Source organism: Camponotus vicinus, unplaced genomic scaffold, assembly GCF_025532165.1.
Source record: "Camponotus vicinus isolate PSW18456_S1 unplaced genomic scaffold, iyCamVici1.0 SCAF_4, whole genome shotgun sequence".
NCBI classification, from domain to species: domain Eukaryota; kingdom Metazoa; phylum Arthropoda; class Insecta; order Hymenoptera; family Formicidae; genus Camponotus; species Camponotus vicinus.
This window is the reverse complement of record NW_028141976.1, coordinates 18,761,504-18,784,833: the sequence shown is the minus strand read 5'-3', so window position 1 is coordinate 18,784,833 and position 23,330 is coordinate 18,761,504. Positions and strand designations below refer to the sequence as shown.

The 23,330-nt window shown below is 30.8% G+C and overlaps 2 protein-coding genes across 5 annotated transcripts in view; one reads left to right on the top strand and one right to left on the bottom strand.

The window, feature by feature from the left end:
• Glurb (metabotropic glutamate receptor B) overlaps positions 1–23,330 on the bottom strand; it is a 149,944-nt gene that overhangs the window by 13,256 nt on the left and 113,358 nt on the right. The window contains exons 3-4 of the mRNA XM_083096054.1: positions 19,261–19,403; positions 3,261–3,431 (exon numbers count right to left, since the gene is read on the bottom strand). Coding sequence (XP_082952180.1) covers positions 3,261–3,431; positions 19,261–19,403 — 314 coding nt within the window. The remainder of the gene's footprint in view (positions 1–3,260; positions 3,432–19,260; positions 19,404–23,330) is intronic.
• Positions 1–23,330, top strand: part of Csn7 (COP9 signalosome subunit 7) — a 95,298-nt gene that overhangs the window by 19,550 nt on the left and 52,418 nt on the right. The window contains exon 4 of one of the 4 annotated variants that reach the window (XM_083096057.1): positions 18,700–19,078. The exons of the other annotated variants lie outside the window; for them this stretch is intronic. Within the exon in view, the coding sequence (XP_082952183.1) occupies positions 18,700–18,737 (38 nt within the window). The 3' untranslated portion in view covers positions 18,738–19,078. Of the gene's footprint in view, positions 1–18,699; positions 19,079–23,330 lie in introns of those variants that run through there. 4 annotated transcript variants of the gene reach the window in all.

Genomic DNA, 23,330 nt, shown 5'->3' with positions numbered 1-23,330 from the left:
ATGATGTTATCGTGATGTTATACATCCTATATTAGTTGAGTATATCACAATGATATAGTATAACGAGTGCTATGATTATTGCTGTTAGCATATTTTTACTTTTTTAGCAATCACTATATATTTCCAAAAATTATTTGTCTTATTCTTTTAGAAAAGATATTCTTTTAGATTTTATTATAATGCAGTGCAAATGAGAAAATCTTTGTTTCGTTTGTGTCATTTTGTATTATAGAGATACACAATTGTAAATACCTTAGTTATTAAGAGATGATTATCTGAAGCTTAATATCTCTGTATTAAAAGAATATCTCTGTTACGCGATTATAAAAATAGCTGAATCTTTTAAAGATATTCTCTGTATACTTACAATTTCTTTGTAATATTTTCTTTTTGATGTAGTAATAAAACATCATTTTTCTGAATACGTTTATGAAAAATATTATGATTCACGTTAACATTAGGATGGATTACTTTCATATTAGTTTTCTAGTTGGTCACGGATAAATGCCGAGAACGAATTCATTACAGACATAATAAAGAAGAACACCCGCATGCATCTTATGTATTATGTATAGGATATACACATATTGTGGACCATATTTTGTGATAAAGTGTCACGGAAAAGACGTTTATGCATCTTTCATAACGTGAGCGCAATCGATTGAGGATAACGCATTCTCGCTTCTACAATAAAAGCTACAAATGTCGTCAGTTATTATTTCCCGTTATGGGGTGTTATTTCGATATATTTCTCAATTATATTCTCATATTATAAACGTTAGTTCTCTCAAATCGAAAGCGGATGAGCAACTACGTACGGTATATCCTGTTAATGAGTAGCGTTCTTTTATACTAACTCGACATTTATCGTTATCATATAGCTAAGCCGTAGAGCTGCCTTGCTAGGAGATTTTTTTTTCAGCTATAATTCTTCGCGATTACATCTAAACCCGTTGTTGCACTTTTTTCTTTTTTATTTTTTTTTTATTTTTTTGGGGGGAGAGGATTGCTCTTGCGTCTTCTTTCTGTCGTATAATTTGCGCGATTATTTTCTTCGCATGAAACTTGTACAAAATCCTTTCTTCTCCCTTTCTTTCTCTAACATTAAACGATTATTAAAAGCAAAAATATACTATTTATTTCTTTGATAAATTAATAAATCCGATTTTTCTTCTATATTATTATTTCGATGGAATTATTTACGTGATTTCCGTAACAGCATAACACATTAATACTCTTTATTCTGCTATTGAAAAAAACAATTCGATGCAATAAATAATCTGTAACAAAAATTCGAACATAAAAATTAGGATATTAGGATATTTGTGTAGAGTCTTTATTCAATATTTTATGATCGACTATATAGATTATAAATTTCATATATATATATGGCTGCATATTAAATTCATTTATATGAGAAAATCATATAAATTAGCATTTTAAATCATATAAAGCATATCAACATTTGATATGGATTAGAATATTTGATATGGGGCAATTAAATGCGGAACAATTAGATGCGAATATCATATGTATCGTTAAATGCATATAACTAATTTAATAACTATAAAACGATCATTAATAGTTATTTCGTTGCATCATTTAGGATTTTAGAATATAATAATATCAACATTTTGAGTAAAGTGTCGATATTTCCAAAATGATAAATTGTTAGCAAGGCACGCGAATACACATCTTTTTTTATAGGGTAATAAGAAGCTAGCTTTTTTTATTAATAATTTTAAAAAATTTTTTATTGATAATTAATATATATATATTAATTTATACAAGAGTTTACAGTTCAAGGTATTTATTCATTTTTTAAATCAGTATCTTGCATAATTTAATTATCTATTAAATTTATATTTCTTTTTATTTACTTAGCGTTACGTAAAAAAGCAACTCGAAACTTATTACAAAGCTAAGTATCTTAATAGCGAGTAATTAGCGCATAATCCGTATGTATATTAATTTTTTATGTAGTAATCTTAAAAAATGAGAAAGAGAAAGAGAGAGAATGCCGGGATGTAATGCTTTGATGAGAAAAAAAATGAGTCTTGCGATATTTTCTAAATTATTATTATGGGTATCGGGCAAATGAGAAACATTGATTTTCATGTAATGGTTAATATGTACGATTTGCATAAGCAAAGCGTGATGTGAAATTTAGTAGATCGAAATCACATGTGCGCGATATTGTAAATTGTTATAATGGATCGTGTTGACGAAGAAAGCTCCATTTCACTTGCCATTTATTTCCGTGTTTATTCTTTGGAAATATTATTTATCGATCAGACTATGTAGTCATAAAAAGCCCTATTTAAATGGAACAACTTTCAAATTAATATGTTGTTTGTATAATTTTGCTACATAATTATAATTGTAATTGTAATTGTCATAATGAATATATCATTGGTATCTGACACTTTTATAAAAAATTTTAAATTATTATAATAATTTAAATTGCAGAATATCTAATTATGATTAAAAGGATTTATTTCTATTAGTTTAATGTTATGTGTTATAAACATTATTTATAAGATCTATTTTTAAAGAAAATATGATCTTAAAACATTTATATCAAAATTCTCTTACATTAAAAATTCTCTAGCTTTGATTATAAAATACTTTCTAAATATTAATATGCAATTAATTAAAAGATTGTAATATTGTTATCTAACAGTTGTGATTTTTGAATTATTTATATGATGTATGTACAAAGCCATTAAGGAACTTTATTTATTACGATTTTACATTAATTTATTTAACATTTATACACTATTATATTTTATGTATAAATATTTAATTTAGCTTAAAAGCTTTGCGAAAATGGCATTGTGTAGTAATAATATTTAACTGAAATTACTTCATATTATATGAGCATAAAATGTAATTTTCAATATAAAAATTATTTTCATATATATATTTATACATACATACATATTTGAATATACACAATTTGCAAAGTCAATCATTCGTTCATTAATATTTATATCACATTTGTGAGAAAAATTACCAAGTTTTTAATTATTTTAATTAAATGGAAAGATATATAATAAATAAAAGTTGATAAAAAATATGTCATACATATTATGCGCGTATATACACATATAATCCAAAAGATATAATAAATACATGTATACATAATGATGATAATAGTAATAATAATGAAACTATGCAGTATACTTGCGTTTCACGCAAATTTTATGATTAAATACTGTCCAAGAATCTAACACAGAAAATTACGATAGAGTACATACCTTTATACCATAGTTACTTTCTTCGTAAATGATGGAGACGTAGCTCCAGCCCATCGTCAATACAATATCGACCATCGCTTTGACTTGATAGTGATCGCTAGGTATGGTACGAGTAAAATATTCGAAGCGTTGTTTGTTGGAAAGCTCGGGACTTGTTGAAAAAAAGGAGACCTACAACAATAGATAAATTTCTATTTTAAATTATTTACATATATAAGGAAATTGTTACATGTTTTTTATAATGTTGGATATATAATTAATTAGCATCAATCATCGCAATGTAAAATCTCTGAATCTGTTTTATGCTTATGTTATTTGCACAATAGAAGAATTTTACATTATTTTTCATATAGTGAGATAATAGAAAAAACAAAACGATAGAGTGTATCATTAATGTATTAATTAATAGTATTGTTGTAATAAATAAGGAAATTACAACATTTTAAAAACATAAATAAAAAATGTTTCATAAAACTTGTACACACACATTGATATAAATAATTTATAAGATTTTCTTTTCGTATGATACATTCCAAATTTGTTATGTCAGCAGTTCAAAGAGTATAAAATTTTTGAAAAGCTTTTCCATCGTTTTTATTTTCTATTTCCAAATCTTATCCGAAATATTGAAACGTCGAAAAATATCTATTTTTTTAAGATTGGCCTTTGATTTTCAAATCTATTAAAAAACCGATACCAAGCTTTTTATGGCGTCGTACATTATAGAATACCGATATTTGCGTTGGTATTGGATAATTCTATTTCTAATTGCGAGTGAGCGACTGTATCTCTGGTTAAAAGCAAAGTAAACTTGAATCCTCCTGGTCGACGTTTCTACTGGTTCTGAAACCGACCGAGAAAGTGAAATCGTGTAATTTAATGACTGTCAGAGAATCACACGTAAACTTGTATATTTTTCTCTAAAGAGTCTGTTGGAAACGGTCAATGGTGCGAAGGCAATCAATTATATATATATATATACATATATATATATATATATATATATATATATATATATATATAAAAACTTCGTAACAATGGCTCTTTCACTTATATCTTTCTGGAGCTTTGATATATATATATATATATATATATATATAATTTATATCGTTTGCCGCCCTTTAAAGCGATTCATACTACCATTGTCGGAAAGCTAAATACCATATAGTGACACAAAATTTTACTATTTTTAAAGCATCTCAAAGATGCAATATACAAGAATTTTAGTATTCAAGCTCACAAAATACAGCGTCAAAGCTCCATAGAGATATAAGTGAAAGAGCCATTGTTACGAAGTTTCAAGGATTCAAGAATTCAACGATGTGAGGGTTCAAAGACTGAAAGATTATATAATCCAAAGGCTTAAACAGCTACAGAGAAAGATCGAAAGATTCGAAAATCAAAGTTCCATGAAATTGTGAACTCTTAAAGAACAAAGTTTAAAGAATCTAGTAACGTAGGATATTCAAGAAACAATAAAATCAAATATATCTAGCTGTCTGACAATCTAATATTTGGAGATCATTCAAAACGACTTATTCACGAGTTTGAAGATTCGTAGAGTAACAAGAGCACAAATTTAATCTCTCTTGAAGGAGAGAGAGACAGAGCATTCAAGAAACGATGATTGTACATAAAGGACATCATTTATCTAAATCATATATTTCACCGTAACATTCCATAATAAGTTTTACCATCAGTCTGTCGTTTATCTATGGACCAAGTTCTCCCCTCTTGTGTTTCCATACAATATCCTATATTTGCTATTCTGTGGTGACGCTTATCGAAGAAAAGGCGATTTTGGGTTAGTCGCATACGGCAACAAGAATGATTAATTATCTTTTCATCGTATAGGCGTAAAATGATTCCTTCGAGATCAATTCGATGATACAATCGCGTTAGAGAACTTTGACGAAGATGTACTAACTCTTATGATTATTATACTAGTAAATTTTCCACACACATTGACGTTTCGATTTTCAAATTGCTATTTCGTAGTGGAATTGCACTGTGATTCATTGAATATAAATGAATAGCTCAAACTGAAGCGCTAAAATTTACATGATTCAATTTTTTTATTATAATTTATTATATCTTTATTATCTAAGATTTTTTTTTATATTCTATAACAGAACTCTCGCGTGGGATCGACGATTTTGCTTGCCCTCGATCGCCGTTCGATTTGTCTTAGCTAGTAACGAGTTTTTTTTTCAAAATGTTTGATCTGTGCTAGCAACATCGATGCGTACGCATCGTATGAGTTTATGTAGTGAGAAACGAGGCGGCGTTATCTCGCGCCACGAGGGTACCAACGCTATTTTTTTTCGGAACAATGCGCGTCCCATCATGTATCGCGGTTGGTGCATGCCATGGCGAATATATTTATCGCGATTTGTCAGATTCGGAATGGCTACTATCGACTCTATGAAAACTTGCTTGTCCAATCATATAAATATCAAGTCGCATCGATGGAAAATTTAAGCTCGACTCAATCCACTAGGTCGACTTGATCGATTGGTTATATAGCGTCTGCAAATTTCTTCGCTACGCTGAGATGAAAATATTGATGAAAAATAGATCTATATAGAATATTTATGAGTAGAGAGTGAGAAGTTCCGATATTAACTATTTGTGCATGACCCAAAAATTCAAAACTTTGAAATTATTTTTTCCTTTTTTTTACTAGCGGTGAAAAATTTTAAATTTAATAACGCTTAGAGAAACTATGAAAATCTATTAATCTGTCATCGCAACAGATAGGAAAGAAAAATGAATATATTTTAATTAATATTATATATATATATATTTTTTTTTGCCGAAATGTATTACACGATATGACAATTATGTTTGTATCGTTGAGTAGATAACAATAATACGCATATTAAGAAATAATAGGTCATTGATTAAACTTTATCATTGATATAGAGAATTTAATCATATTAAATTTTTCGACACAGTTTTATATTGAAAAGGTAAAACTCAAATAACGTGTCACTTACGTTTTATTTTTACTTGCGAGTTAATTGTGGATTATGTAATACTAACGCAGAATTCTATCTGAATGTTTGCATTTTTTACCATGATCATTTCTGAGGTTCGTACCGTTGTAGCCGGTTCTTTTGTAGAACCTAGAAAACGATATTATCGTTAATTGAAATGAACCGGCTGCGCCCAAACCGCGTGAAATTGCAAGTCCTACTCGCTACTCCGATAAAATGAAATAAGAGGACAGTTCTCTCGAATTATTCGATATATTTATCTCAATACTTTATAACAATATTCAGTCCTAAAGAGAATTTGATATGTTTTATACATCAATGTTAATAATTTGAGAATCATTATCTTTAATCGTAATTACAATTTATATTAAATTGTATATAATATAATATCTCGATATATAAACGGATAATTTTTTTTATCTCTATCAATTTTCGGATCAATTGCATCGTAATTAAATATGTCTGAAAATCTAATATATTACTTAGTACAGTTGAAACTAATTATATTACATTTTTATGTCACATATAATAAATTATATATTACATGTGTATGTGACTAATTTTTAGTGTTTTAATATAACAACGACATCAAAGAGAACATTTTTCAATGATTATTTATCATAAATCACATAAAATATTCAACGATGGATTGGATAACGATAAAAATGCTAATGTACGGCGGTCGAAGTTATAAAGTCTGGTTAATTAAAAAATTTTATGGACGATTATAAATGTACTTTTAATCGGATAATGTAAATCGCATCCTTCTAAAGTCTTCATAAATTGAATCCAATTACTTTCTTCAGAGATTATCTCTAGATGATGTCACACACACAAACGCGTCAAAAGTATTTTTTTATATTTCTACCGAAGCACTTTTTATCCTTAAAGTTTCGCATTCTCCTTCCTATCTCTTGCCAAAAGTGTGCCAATCGAGAAATGACGGAAGAATGGTTATCAATCATTATTCAAATTCCAGCCGCGACGTCGACAGCATATTTCCAAGCGGAGGAAATTTTGTATGAGCGATGTAGGGTCTTGACAAGATGCGATTTCATTTATTTAGTTCACGTGACTTGAGCTCGCGTCGCGTCGCGCGGCTTATGTCTTGAATCTCGATCGTAATCCTACGAGCTTCAACAGTCCTAGCAACGACGACGAACCACTTACAGAAATTGCTGCTGAGCGTTTTCTTTCCAACTAATTCGATACGTGAAAACCGTGACTAAAATTTATGACGAGGATACTTGATACGATTAAAGCTATTCTACTTCAATTGAATAGTAATAATTAATGAGGAATGGCTATTGTAACGGATCCTAATCGATTAGAGTGTGTTACTGTAATGTGAATTTTTCTTTCAACAATAATTAAAAATACATAAATATTGAAAGTTATAATTTTATAATTCTTGCAAAATATCATAAAATTTTCAAAATTGTATATAAATCAATTCGTTCAATCAAACACATTTCTCTCTATACACACACACTTTTAACTCTTATTTTTATTTCTATTAAAAATTTGATACTCAATATAGGTATAAAAGTCGATAATTGTTATTTAGATTACTTCTATAGCATTACCAACATGAATCTTTGTACGCGTGTGTTATTGAATTCTGTGAGCCGGTCGTGTTCGCTTGTCGATCAAACTGCAAAACGTATATATGTATATGCACGGGATACTGATTGACACGAATAGCGAAGCTCCCTTTGACGCGTATGCACTTTCCGCTTATAGTGCTTATGCAAGGTGTTATGCCTATGTTTCTATGTCGATCGTACGTCATCGTGCTGACAAGTTGTGGAGAAATCGTTTAGCTAAGCGGTCGTCCGCAGCCGCTCCAGAGCGTGCGTAAACGCGACGAGCAACGATACTGATGTGAGTTGCGTTTAACATGATGAATAATATATTCTCCGTTGCGAGATACTGCTATACATCCTTTATGTTGTATGCGAGAACGTACTTTGAGCGACGCGAAGAGCACATCATATTAATTTTTTTTAATTTTTTGTTGCGTTACTGTGGATACAAAATTTATCTTGGGCGTATAAATAATATTTTCATACAATATTTTCGAAAGAAATTGCATAATTATCACGATGCCTAAAGTGTGAACTTTACCATATTTAGTAGAAACGTTATGGCATATCAGAATTGCAAGATTGATTATTCTTAAATGATGAAATGTCATTCCTGAAGGTAAAGTTAATAATCGAAACGTGTTCTCTGTCATTTTGGAGAAGAGGTCGACTTTAATCAGACCGTACCACGAATCGCTGCGAAAGTGACGAAGATCGAGCGTTTTTCGATCTTATAGAAGCGTTATGAATATGGATAAAGTAAATTGCTAGCTTGCATGAGAGAAAAATATGCTAAGTTTATGGAATAAGTGATACTTGTCTTTTTTTTGATCAAATAGAAGTATCATCAAACAAAAAAGAATGTTACGCTATGCAAATATTTATAACATTCTAGTCTTCTCTTTGAAATATTAAACGGATTAATGATAGTTTTCTTGATCAGATTATGTGATATAATAAGTTACAAATCAGAGAAATTGATATTTTAAATATCCGCTATTTAATTCAAATTATATTATATAACTTAACAATCTGTGTTGTCTTGTAAATGTCATAATATATATAATCGCGAATAATTGATTTGAAATAAGTTTATTAGAAATTTCCTCCATTCAACAAAGTAATAACAAAAACTTCAATTTTTTGTAAGAATGTGCTTCTTACATCGATTTTATGTCTTTAAGCAAAAGTATGAAATTGTCCAGGTCGAAAAATTCATAAAAGTTTGCCACTTTTTTTCGGAATATTATGTCATGAGTAAAAAAAGCGATCTCAGTTCATGTCACATACATTCTCGAACAGTTTCCTAGTTTAACGCAACGTAGACGCGACAAGTTTCATAAGACTGAGTTTAACAGATGCGACAGGCAGAAATGAGTACGAAAGGAACTATCTTGTAATATAGCGAATATAAGTTTTTTAATCAACTAATAACAATCTTGATAAATGAATACGATTACTTTGTCAGATTCACACAGTTACAATTTTTATCAAGAAATTATAAATTATAATTTTTTTGTATTTAAATAATATTAAATAACTATAAGAAATTAGGCTCTGTATATTGAAATATAAACTTAAATTTAAACGGGCCATCAGAGCCAAACGCGGATGGTAGTGCGTAAGTTCAACGAGAATTAAGTTTTCGTTGAAACTTATTTGTGTGCACAGGGCACAAATTTTTCTTGGTACGATACCAAGCAAATTTAAATAATTCTCAATTCGAGAAATTATTTCAGCGACTTTCAGCCCGATATTTTTCTCGCCTACAACACTACAGGGGGGAAAAGAGGGATAATAATTAAATAATTTCTCGAATTGAGAATTATTTAAATTTGCTTGGTATCGTACCAAGAAAAATTTGTGCCCTGTGCACACAAATAAGTTTCAACGAAAACTTATTTCTCGTTGAACTTACGCAGTACCATCCGCGTTTGGCTCTGATGGCCCGTTTAAATTTAAGTAAATAATATTATTTTTTCATTATTATGAGATTTTTTATTTTTTGACTAATTAAGTATTTGACGGTAATATACTAGGAAATATAAGTTGTTAAAGTTAAATTTGAGTTTTTCATTTGTTAAATATTAATGTATATTTTTAACTGTTAAAATTTATTTTTAAATGTATTTTATATACAGGGTGTTTCATTTTAATCCGACCAGTCGAATATCTCGAAAACCAAGCCCGGGAGAGAAAAATATTTCAGACAAAAGTTGTTTGGTTTCGAGGGAGCCATAAGATGGTATCATTGGTTTGACCTTGAAGAGTCATTTGAAGGTCACGTGAAGGTCACTTCAATTTTTTTAAATGGAACACCCTATATATTTTTGCACACTCTTGTAGCTTATCTCGAGAGCTTTCCAAAACACTATCATTAAGTACCTTTTCGTTAAGTACTTTTTGAGTTATGAGGGTTGAAATAATTTCTTAATTTTACATAAACCGTAAAATATCTTGTAAAATATTCACTTTTCGATTATCTTACCTTAATACTTTTATGTACAAAATAATGAGAGGAATCAATTGGTGTAAAGAAAACACATAGTTGTTTTTAAGAAAAAATATGGAATTGTTAATTGCAAATTACATATTTTTTCTTAAAAACAACTATGTGTTTTCTTTACACCAATTGATTCCTCTCATTATTTTGTACATAAAAGTATTAAGGTAAGATAATCGAAAAGTGAATATTTTACAAGATATTTTACGGTTTATGTAAAATTAAGAAATTATTTCAACCCTCATAACTCAAAAAGTACTTAACGAAAAGGTACTTAATGATAGTGTTTTGGAAAGCTCTCGAGATAAGCTACAAGAGTGTGCAAAAATATATAGGGTGTTCCATTTAAAAAAATTGAAGTGACCTTCACGTGACCTTCAAATGACTGTTCAAGGTCAAATCATTGTCACCATCTTATGGCCCCCTCGAAACCAAACAACTTTTGTCTGAAATATTTTTCTCTCCCGGGCTTGGTTTTCGAGATATTCGACTGGTCGGATTAAAATGAAACACCCTGTATATAAAAATTATATAAATAATATTTAAATAATATTAAGAATGCTTTATAATAGATTCTTCGAATTAATCAATGCATTATTTTAATAATAAAAAATTCACTAATTTATAAAATTTTGTAAAAAGAAAATCTTTTATGTATATATTTGTATATTATTTGTAATTCTAAATTGTATATTATTTGCAATTCATTATTTTTATATCTATTAAGGGGATCTTAAAGTAGACTTTTTTACCGACAAAATGCGAAGAATCAGTTCGATGATATATCTTTTTATTGGCTACACAGATCGATAAATCCTTTTCCACAATTAAAGTACTAAGAATAACGAAGTGAGGACGCTATAACTTCATGCAAAAAACCAAGAAAAGTTACTTATAATTGTGTTAATTACAGTCGTGTTACCGACTTTTTGCATTACGTCGTAACGATATTGCTTCAATATATAAGTTTTGCAGTTTGTCTGTGTAAAAGGCACAGCGTCCTCACTTGAGATAACATGAAAGAATAATACAGAAGTAAAAGAAATGATCTTAGAAGCTTGTATAAAAAGATATATGATCGAACTGTTTAGTGTACGTGCGTGCGTGTACAGTATCGATATCAAAAGAGTAAAACCAAACAAAATTAGTTAACGGATAGCATGATAGAGGGCACTGCCATCTAAACTTTTATCGACAAGGACAGACAAAATCGCTTTTCTCTTTCCCTCTTTCATGCCTGTGATAATAGTTTATACATATACGCATTATTATTATTGCACTCCCTCGTATTTTTTCTTTCGTTTTCTCGATCATATGCTCATTCTCTCTCTTTTTAATCTCTCACTCACTACATATAGCTCAGTTTCATGCTTCGCATTACATGTTGCGTTTCTCTCTCTCTCTCTTTGTCTCGCTCGTTCTCTCTCTTTCTCGCGCTCGCTCGCTCCTTCGCTCTTTCTCTATCGCTTGCTCACTCTCTCTCTCTCTCTCTCTCTCTGTTTTTTTGCTCGGTATTATATTCTTACATTCACTCATGTTATTTTTGGTTCTTATTACTCTATATCAAAAAAAGCTTTTTATATGTATATGCATTTTTATTTTATAATATTAACAAAATATAAAATATTAAATTTGTCTCTCTTTCTCTCTGTTTTGTTATAATAAATACACCTATGTAATACAATTTATATATACTTTTTACATTTGCAGTAAGAATAATCTTTATGATAATTGATAACAATTCACAACTATTTACCAAGAATAAAGTTTAGTAGAATCAATTTGTATCACAAATATATATATTAATAAAATCACTACTACGAATTACCTCAACATATGATATAATAATGAAATTTACAAGTTTTACTTTAAGAAAATTTTGTTTTGTTGACAAATATAGACTATATAGTTCTTATAAATTATAAATACATACTTATCAGCTATAAAAATCATGTGATTATTATTATTGTATTGTATGAAATAAATAATTAAAATAAAATTGAATACGCTTATACATGTTTAATAATATAAATTGATAAAATCTATCAAATTTTATTTTGTGTAAATTGATTCTATATACATTCAACTTTATTGTTCGTAAATAGTTGCAAATTATGATCAATTGTCCTAAACGTTTTTCTTACTGCAAATGTAAAAAATACATATTAATTGTATTACATAGGTGTATTTATTATAACAAAACAGAAAGAAAGAGAGACAAATTTAATATTTTATATTTCGTTAGTATTATAAAATAAAAATGCATATATATACAAAATTTAATTTTATATGGAGAAACGAGAATCAGAAAAGTAAAAATGACATAAGCGAATGGAAGAATACCGGGCAAATAAACAGAGACAGAGGGAGAGGGAGAGGGAGAGAGAGAGAGAGAAGTGCGAATGTAAGAGAATGAAGCATGAAACTGACAAGCGCTACGTAGTGAACGAGAAAGATTTAAAATTTAACAATTTATTTAATTAAAAATGATTCGATTTATGTCGTGTTTGGTGTCATTTTAATTATAAAAATCTCATGACTCCATTACAATTATTTTCAAATTGAAAAAGTGCTAAATAAAAATTTTAATTTATATGATATTTAAATCCATAACAGTTGTTATAGATAAGGGAAGGTCTCCGATTTCAAGCGAGAGCGAGAAGGAATAAGGAGCAAGCGAGATGACGAATCATGAAAGAGTTCCGAAGTCTCGCTCGCTAGGCTCGTATTTTCTTATCTTTATACGTATATATGTCATCTTATTATGGAAAATAAAGTATTCATATTTCGCATTTTTTCGATTTGAAAATAATTGCAATGGATTAATGAGATTTTTGCGATTAAAATGACACCAAACACGACATAAATCGGATCATTTTTAATTAAAGTAATTATTAAATTTTAATTATATAATTAATTAAAAATAATCCGATTTATGTCGTGTTTGGTGTCATTTTAATCGCAAAAATCTCATTAATCCATTGAAATTATTTTTAAATCGAAAAAATGCGAAATATAAAAATTTTATTTTTTAGAATAAGATGACATGTATACCTATAAAGATAAGAAACAGCGAGCCTGGCGAGCGGGACTTCGGAACTCTTTTATGACTCGTTATCTCGCTTGCTCTTTACTCGTTCTCGCTCTCTCTTCAAATCGGAGACCTTTCTTTATCTATAACAACTGTAATAGATTTAAATATCGTACAAATTAAAATTTTTAGTTAACATTTTTTCAATTTGAAAATAATTGCAATGGATTAATGAGATTTTTACAATTAAAATGATACCAAACACGGCATAAATCGAATTACTTTTAATCAAATTAATTATTAAATTTTAATTATATATTTAATTAAAAATGATCCGATTTATGTCGTGTTTGGTGTCATTTTAATTTAAAAAATCTCATTAATCTATTGCAATTATTTTCAAATCGAAAAAATAAAAAATATAAAATTTGTATTTTCTATAGTGTAACGCGGAATCATGCTGTGATATATTTACTTCGCCGACAGTACTCGACTCGTTGTCGCGCCGTACTTACGCGTAAGAACAAGGCAGCGCGGAAAAAGAGTCGATCGTGACTAGTGACGTTTTCAATCGAAAGTTACGAAAGTTACATATATTTATTATTTTTTGTATATTTATTTATTTTTATACAATGGTAGTGACGTATAGCGCTAAATGTTTACCTTTGTATGCTCGCCGACTTTCTACAACAAAAAGAGGATGGTTTAAAAGGTAGAACTTTGTTGTCATAATTAGGGTTATGTACAACATGCACAGATTATGAAAACAACACGCTCTGATTATGAAAAAAATAATTTATCCCAGAGGCGATCTATTCGTGAGCTGGTTGTTTCAGAAAATATTTCTTGTCAGAAGCGGTTTGCATGTGCGCTCTGATTATGAAAAAAATTGTTTATCCCAGAGGCGATCTATTCGTGAGCTGGTTGTTTCAGAAAATATTTCTTGTCAGAAGCGGTTTGCATGTGCGCTCTGATTATGAAAAAAATAGTTTATCCCAGAGGCGATCTATTCGTGAGCTGGTTGTTTCAGAAAATATTTCTTGTCAGAAGCGGTTTGCATGTGCGCTTTGATTATGAAAAAAATAGTTTATCCCAGAGGCGATCTATTCGTGAGCTGGTTGTTTCAGAAAGTATTTCTTGTCAGAAGCGGTTTGCATGTGCGCTCTGATTATGAAAAAAATAGTTTATCCCAGAGGCGATCTATTCGTGAGCTGGTTGTTTCAGAAAGTATTTCTTGTCAGAAGCGGTTTGCATGTGCGCTCTGATTATGAAAAAAATAGTTTATCCCAGAGGCGATCTATTCGTGAGCTGGTTGTTTCAGAAAATATTTCTTGTCAGAAGCGGTTTGCATGTGCGCTTTGATTATGAAAAAAATAGTTTATCCCAGAGGCGATCTATTCATGAGCTGGTTGTTTCAGAAAATATTTCTTGTCAGAAGCGGTTTGCATGTGCGCTCTGATTATGAAAAAAATAGTTTATCCCAGAGGCGATCTATTCGTGAGCTGGTTGTTTCAGAAAATATTTCTTGTCAGAAGCGGTTTGCATGTGCGCTCTGATTATGAAAAAAATAGTTTATCCCAGAGGCGATCTATTCATGAGCTGGTTGTTTCAGAAAATATTTCTTGTCAGAAGCGGTTTGCATGTGCGCTCTGATTATGAAAAAAATAGTTTATCCCAGAGGCGATCTATTCGTGAGCTGGTTATTAAAAAAAAATATCCAGAGGCGATCTATTCGTGTGCTGGTTATTAAACAAAATATCCAGAGGCGAACTACTTGTGTGCTGGTTATTTTAGAAAAATGTAATCCAAAGGCGCTTTATTCATGTGCTGGTTATTAAAGAAATATAATTCAGAGGCGATCTATTCGTGTGCTGGTTATTAAAGAAATGTAATCCAGAGGCGATCTATTCGTGTGCTGGTTATTAAAAAAATGTAATCCAAAGGCAATCTATTCGTGTGCTGGTTATTAAAAAAATATAAACATTTTTATAAAATTATAAAAAGCAATAAACTGTTGCCTTTTTCAAAATGAAATGTTATAATTTAACAAAAAGATCTATATTCTGACTCGTAAGAGTAAGACAAATAAAAAACGCGCTTCAATTTCGCTTATAAATTACTGTCGGAGAGACAAATTAAATACATAAAATATTTTGGTAGCGTTCTCACGGGAATGGGCGATGGAGGGGCCCATTCTATATTTTTCTATATTTTTGCACTTTTATTATATTTTATATATTCTATATTTCCATATTTTTTACAAATGTATTCTGTCCCAATCGAGATAATATGTTGTAAATATTTGTAAATTTTTATTATAAATATAAACATTTGTACACACATGTAACAAACCAAATATGTACACATGATTAAAATATGTGACTTCATATAATATTTTTTCTAATTCGATTATATGTGATAAAAACAAGCTGTGCTGCATAGATTGTATTTTATAAAAAGTTACATGTGTGATAATACCTACTATATATATATATATATATATATAATGTAACTTTATATAAGTTACAATCTATGCAGTACAGATTGTTTTCTTAACACATAATCAGTATAATGGAATTAACAAAAATACATTTTATGAAATTAAATTTTTTTTCATGTAAATGTTTCTTTCATTATATATATGTATAATTATTTATATAATTGTAATAGAAATTTACAAACATTTACAATACATGGTCTTACTCGTAACAGAATAATAAATTTTTATATTTTATATTGTAAAAAATATATAAAAATATAGAATATATAGAATATAACATATAGAAATGTATATATTTATATATACATATGTACACAAATGGTCAAATGTGTTATTGCTCTTGTAAGATACATGAGAAGATACATAATCAATATAATATATATATATATATGTATAGTCATGAATAATCATGAAATTGTGTTTAAATTATACATATGACATGCCAGACACATCTATATTTTTCTGTTATCTACATGCTTCGATATGCGTGCGATAAAGAAGCAGAAAGATGTTATCTGATTTTAACATGTTAAACACGATTAAAAATTATTCTTTGTAATATACATATATGGTTTATGTATATATACTATTGTCGGTAATGGCGAAATTAAAATTGTCGGTATTATCGACAATTTTAATTATGCTTAGATGAGGGCGCTATCCCGTCGGAGTTCGGTCGTCGTTTTAGGATCCCCTTAAGAGGATGCCGGAGTCGCCTGTAATATCGACGAAAACACCGTAATTTTCGGAAGTATGCCATTTTTTATTGCCTGTATAGAATTAAAAATCCTTCTCCAGAATTGAAGTATACACGCAAACGGACACAGGAAAACTCTATATAGTACGAGATTTTATATTGAGAAAGAAAATAAGTATAAAATAATATTTTTATTTATCGACATGTTAAAGCAACATGGCGTCAGAGCTGTCAACTTAAGGGGATCCTGTACTGAACGGCGAACTCTTACACGATTACAGCGCCCTCATCTAATTCTCATCCCGTATCTCTCTCTATCACGTTATTTATAAAGAAGATGCACTGCTTTTTCCACTCTACTTTACCGATATTTCAGGTACATACGGACTGAAATCTTCGGAAGAATGCCATTTATTAATTAGGCAACTAAATTCAGTTTTTATAATTCTACAATGTTCTACGGTGCAGTACACAATTGGGGAAACTACTGTTTTATGCATAAAAGCTATAAAACTTTTATAAGAAGCTAATATTTGTACAAGTTGACAGCTCTGACGCCATGTTGCTTTAACATGTCGATAAATAAAAATGTTATTTTATACTTATTTTCTTTCTCAATATAAAATCTCGTACTATATAGAGTTTTCCCGTGTCCGTTTGCGTGTATACTTCAATTCTGGAGAAGGATTTTTAATTCTATACAGGCAATAAAAAATGGCATACTTCCGAAAATTACGGTGTTTTCGTCGATATTACAGGCGACTCCGGCATCCTCTTAAGATGTATATTTGTTCTAGAATCAGAATTTGAAATGTGTTGATATATCTGATGTTTTTATATATCTGATTTTTTATTTTTTTTTATACAAATACAATTTATGCATTTCACATAGTTATTTCCGTTAACTTATGAAAGTGGATCATGTTGCATGTTTGTTTCGCAAATCCCCGCCTTGCATCATAGAAATAGATAGAGAATCCCACCGCAGAAATGAACTAAATTAAATCCATTGCCGTTTTCCTAGACTTATATTCTGTCTGATCCTTTCACGTCTTTCCCTGAAATCCTTTCGCGAAATCTCTTTCAAACTCCGCCGCCGTGGATTTTCAGAGGCATGAATCGACGACAACCGAGTTTTCGCCAAGAAATCGCTCTTTGCTTTAGTCCTCTAACTCATATGAAAAAAATTCCTATATATAAATTACACACACACACTACTTTTCACTGTTTCAATGTCCTAGTTCTATATTGTTTTTTTTATTTTGTTTTTAATCATCAAAGAATAATTAAAATGTTTGAAAAAAAATTTACAGCATATATATATACGAGTATATGCGCGCGCGCGTGTGTGTGTGTGTGTGTGAGCGTGTGTGAAAAATATGCGCGTACATCTTTTTTTAACAAGTATAAGTAATTTATTTTGTTATCACATATCAATCTCGTTCGAGAGTTAAGGATTATCATATCGTTATACTAAATCGCTCTATTTCGACCTTTTCTTCATATTTTCATAACTTTGCATATAAATATATATATTACCGAAGTTTGACCTCCACTATATCTATTATGGCCGAGAGAAACCCGACGTTGTAAAATGAGATCCTCACAATATGCACGGTACAAGCAAATTAATCTCACAACTCGTATATCAGGAACGACTATTGAATCAAGCAACACTAGATGAACTATTATTAAAGCAGTTATCTATAGAATCTTGTGATTCGAGTATAACGATATCTTATTCAATAATTAGGGAGTTGAAGTTTGTTCTTCAGTTGCTTCCCAGCAAACACAGAATATTACGGCAACATTGCAGCAATATTACAACATTGCAGCAATGTTGCTACAATATTCTGTGTTTGCTGGGTTTGTAGTGAGTGTATGCGCGTATGAATATTAGACAAATCATTATCTGTGCCCAGATAATGATAGAGAGATATAAATGACACATAAATTTCTAATTGCATTATTAATGTATAATATATTGTAAGCGAATATTTTTTAACATATATTTAAACACAGTCTATATTTATATAAAATTTGCGATGAAAAATTGTTGTTTCTCTAACTCTGATTATATTGGATTGTTAAATTTCAATTTGCTCTCATTTTTCATCTTGCAGGAAATTGTACATCATATATTATCAAGGTTGAAGTTTGATCCACTTTTAGTCGGCGATCGTCGGCAAAACGGAATAACAGAGAGTTAGTAAAAGTTTAATAGGCAATACGTCACTTTCGCGGTTGAGTGGATAACGCATTACAGTAGCACCCCTTAAACCTCGGCTAATAGAGCGCTGAGAGCTATAACCGGCTAGGAGATTCGAATAGTTTATAAGGAAAATAGCGTTGGATGAGGTGATTTCACGGTACGAAGATTTTAAACCGCGAGTTCCGTAAACTTGCATTAAGAATGAAGTCTTCACGGTTTGCTAGCATCTGACATTTTTACTTTGCAACCTTTAGAGGCACGAATATTGCTTAGCTCTGAATTTTCGTGGTAGCGCATTACAATGTGAAAAATATATATGGATTTTATTCATCACATTTTACATCTACCAATGCTCACTTTTGTAATAATTATACTATTTTATGACTTTTTTATAAAGCAAGATCTTACTTGTGTTTATTCCTTAATTTTTATAAATATAGATTATTTTTCACATATATGTATATATACTTACTTGCGGAATCCTAAACAATCGTAGAAGATTGGCAACTTGAATTGATGTTACTGAACTCGCAGCACCAACGACACCACTGATTACCTTTCGTACAGCAGTTTTGTTGCAGTGATATTCTGCACCATCTATGTTACTTATCGAACCTGAAATGTACAATAATAATACACCATTAGTGTTTCTGTTTGCAATTTATTTAAACGTAATATTTGAAATATTAACAAATTAATTAGCTTAATGATACGCCTATTAATACATACTATGCTGATGAAAGTTTGTTGCTAATAAACACGGAGATAAACTCGCGTTAATACAATAATGATGTTGTTTTGTTCGGGTTGTTAATATTTTCATCATTGGATAGGATATACTGGTCAATTAATCAGTTTACGGTAATAATTCGTTTTGTGTGACACAAATAGACAGCAGCTGAATCAATAAAAGGAACGATATAATGCGAACGAAACGGATACTATAGATATCACGAGTCGATACTCACAAATATAAATTGCACATGCAAGAATTAGTGATGCAAATAATTTCAATATTTTAATTATTGGTTCATTTATATTAATATTGATGCTATCGTTTTTTTATTTATTGAATGTGTGCTATTTTACATAAATAATTTATATATAATCTCAAAGGATTATATAAAAACTTTTACCGACAGACGCAATACATTTGACGGATTGCATACTGCCTGATATAAAATTAAATAGAATTAAAATTTATTTAGTGCATTCAATCGTATTTTATCACTTAATATTATGCAGTCCTCTACAATAAAATAGGACTGAAATTAATGAAATTTTTATAACATGATTTACAACAAACTCGTTGTATTTTCGTTCTCGTTTTCTTTATCGCTTGAATTTTACTCCACGCAATTTTGCAGGATAACACCTGTTGAATCGCTCGTTCTTACATTGTCTGTCATTGATCCATGTGATTGCGAGTGCAATTTATGAATGGAAAAAGTTGACATTTGCCACGTAATAATTTTCAAAAACGTATTGGAGTAATGGATGCAGTTTCTTTTATTATTTTAAAATGTAATTTATCCACAACACTTTAAAGCAATTTAAAGCAGTGTAAAACAATATTTTTATCACTAAACTAAAAATAATAGTAATAAAAACTATCAATAGTAATGAACTATCAATAGTAATGAACTTAAATAAATTTTCATACTGACATATATCTTACAATGTTAGGATGTTTATCTTATAATATTTCAAATATTTAATATCTCACGTCATAACGTCGCATTTTTATATATGGTTTTATTGATTATCACGGAATGTACAAATGACATAAATGAATACATCGGAAGAAGTACAATTTTTTTATATCATTTTAAAGTTTTTTATACAGGGTGTCCCTGAATGGTCTGTGCAAACTTTGTGAATAAGTTCCAGGGACCTAAACAAGCAGAAAATGTCCCATAAACATGGGGTCGAAAACGCTTGCTTCTGGAGTGTTACGACGGTTCGAAGTTTTCCTGCAAGCTGGAGAAATTATCACGTCAAATCGCATAGGTGTTACAAAACTGTGTTTATTTATTTCCTCGGTGTTGCCACGGACATAACAGGACAGTACTTGCTATAGCAAATGCTCGAAATGGCCTCCGTTAGATTCCAAGGAAGCCTGCGCACGTCGCCGCATTGTCTGGCGAACCGTCCATTTCCACCGGCACGGCCATAAACCAGATGGATATCCGCCAGTTTATCAAATGAATAATTTGATTCATTCTTTTTTTTAAACACAGTTTTGTAATACCTATGCGATTTGACGTGATAATTTCTCCAGCTATTGCAGGAAAACTTCGAACCGTCGTAACACTCCAGAAGCAAGCGTTTCCGACCCCATGTTTATGGGACATTTTCTGCTTGTTTAGGTCCCTGGAACTTATTGTACAGACCATTCAGGGACACCCTGTATAGTTACGTAGAGATTAAATGTTTATATGATATGTTTATATAATGTGAGGAACGTTGTTTAATTGAATGTCGAAAATCGTGTCAAAAAATTTTAGATACATAGTCGTTGTGTGTATAAGAAATTAACCTGCCGATTTTACACTTGGAGAATGTCGTTTTTTAGTCTTTCACATACGTGAGAGAATGTTTACCAATGAAATTCACTCTTATTTCTATACATATACTATAGCTAGTGTGAATGTTTGCCAAAGACTCAGTATTGTGGATACCCGTACAACACCGAAAGATTGCAGAAACGTTGCATAGATCTAACACTGAAACATTGTAACATTGCATGGAAATTGCGAAATGTTTCTGCAACATTACTGCAAGCTTGCCGCAACGTTAAAATGTCCGCCCAAGGAAACATTGCAATGAAACATTGCAGCAACATTGAAATGTGTGTTCTCAGAAACATTACAATAAAACATTACAGCAACATTGAAATGTGTAGCCTCAGGAACATTGCAATAAAATATCAACATTACAGTGAAAGATAATAATTTCACACATTACCACTGACATGTCATATACTAGATACTTCAAATTTCAATATATAAATAATATTGTGAATATACAGGGTGAGCCATTTTAATTAACGCACGCAATTATTTCGGAAACAAAGCATTTTAGAGAAAAATGTTTCAGACAAAAGTTGTTTGGTTTCGAGGGGGCCATAAGATGGTATCATTGGTTTGACCTTGAAGAGTTATTTGAAGGTCACATGAAGGTCACCTTCAATTTCTTAAATAGAACCTACTATTTGTCATTACATATTCTTGTAGCTTATCTCGAGAGCTTTCCAAAACACTATAATTAAGTACTTTTTTGTTAAGTACTTTTTGAGTTATGAGGCTTGAAATAATTTCTTAATTTTACATAAACCGTAAAATATCTTGTAAAATATTCATTTTTCGATTATCTTACCTTAATACTTTTATGTACAAAATAATGAGAGGAATCAATTGGTGTAAAGAAAACACATAGTTGTTTTTAAGAAAAAATATGGAATTGTTAATTGCAAATTACATATTTTCTCTTCAAAACAACTATGTGTTTTTTTTACACCAGTTGATTCCTCTCATTATTTTGTACGTAAAAGTATTAAGGTAAGATAATCGAAAAATGAATATTTTACAAGATATTTTACGGTTTATGTAAAATTAAGAAATTATTTCAAGCCTCATAACTCAAAAAGTACTTAACGAAAAGGTACTTAATTATAGTGTTTTGGAAAGCTATCGAGATAAGCTACAAGAATATGCAATGACAAATAGTAGGTTCCATTTAAGAAATTGAAGGTGACCTTCATGTGACCTTCAAATAACTCTTCAAGGTCAAACCAATGATACCATCTTATGGCCCCCTCGAAACCAAACAACTTTTGTCTGAAACATTTTTCTCTAAAATGCTTTGTTTCCGAAATAATTGCGTGCATTAATTAAAATGGCTCACCCTGTATATACATATACATATATATTGTGACGTTGCCGTCCCGACGCGCGTCCATCCATCCCGGAAATCTTGACGGGGCGCGAGCCGAGTGGCCGCGCCAGAAAACGATTGCGAGAGCCGTATCGAAATCTCCGGAGAGACGAGCCATTAGTATATTTCGCGCTATTATTAATTATTTTTTTTTGTATCATTTTCTTGACGTCGGGCAACCCGCCGGAAGGAAACCGGAAAAGGCCCAAGAGGAATCCATGTTACGACAGCCGATACGACATTTCCTACCTCCGACTTGAGAACGGAGAAGGCGCCGGAGGAACAGGGCAGCGCAGATTCGTGGGTGGATTTTGCCCCCTTCAATTAAAGACGGAAAAGCGGCAAAGAACCAGCTGTCTTGAACCGAGATAACAGGATCGGATCGGCGCCACCCTCCGAGGACGGAGGACGAAAGACCTGCCTCCGGAAGACCACGGATAGTAAGGTCGCCGAAATTCGGAATTTTAAATTATCGGGGCCGTTACGGCCCCCGATACGGCGTTGTCGCGGGGCGCAGTAATACCTCGCGTGTAGCGGCGCTATTGGCCGCGAAGCCGCGCACCCCTGCGCGCAGGATTGACGCCGCTATCGACCCTGGATCGCGAG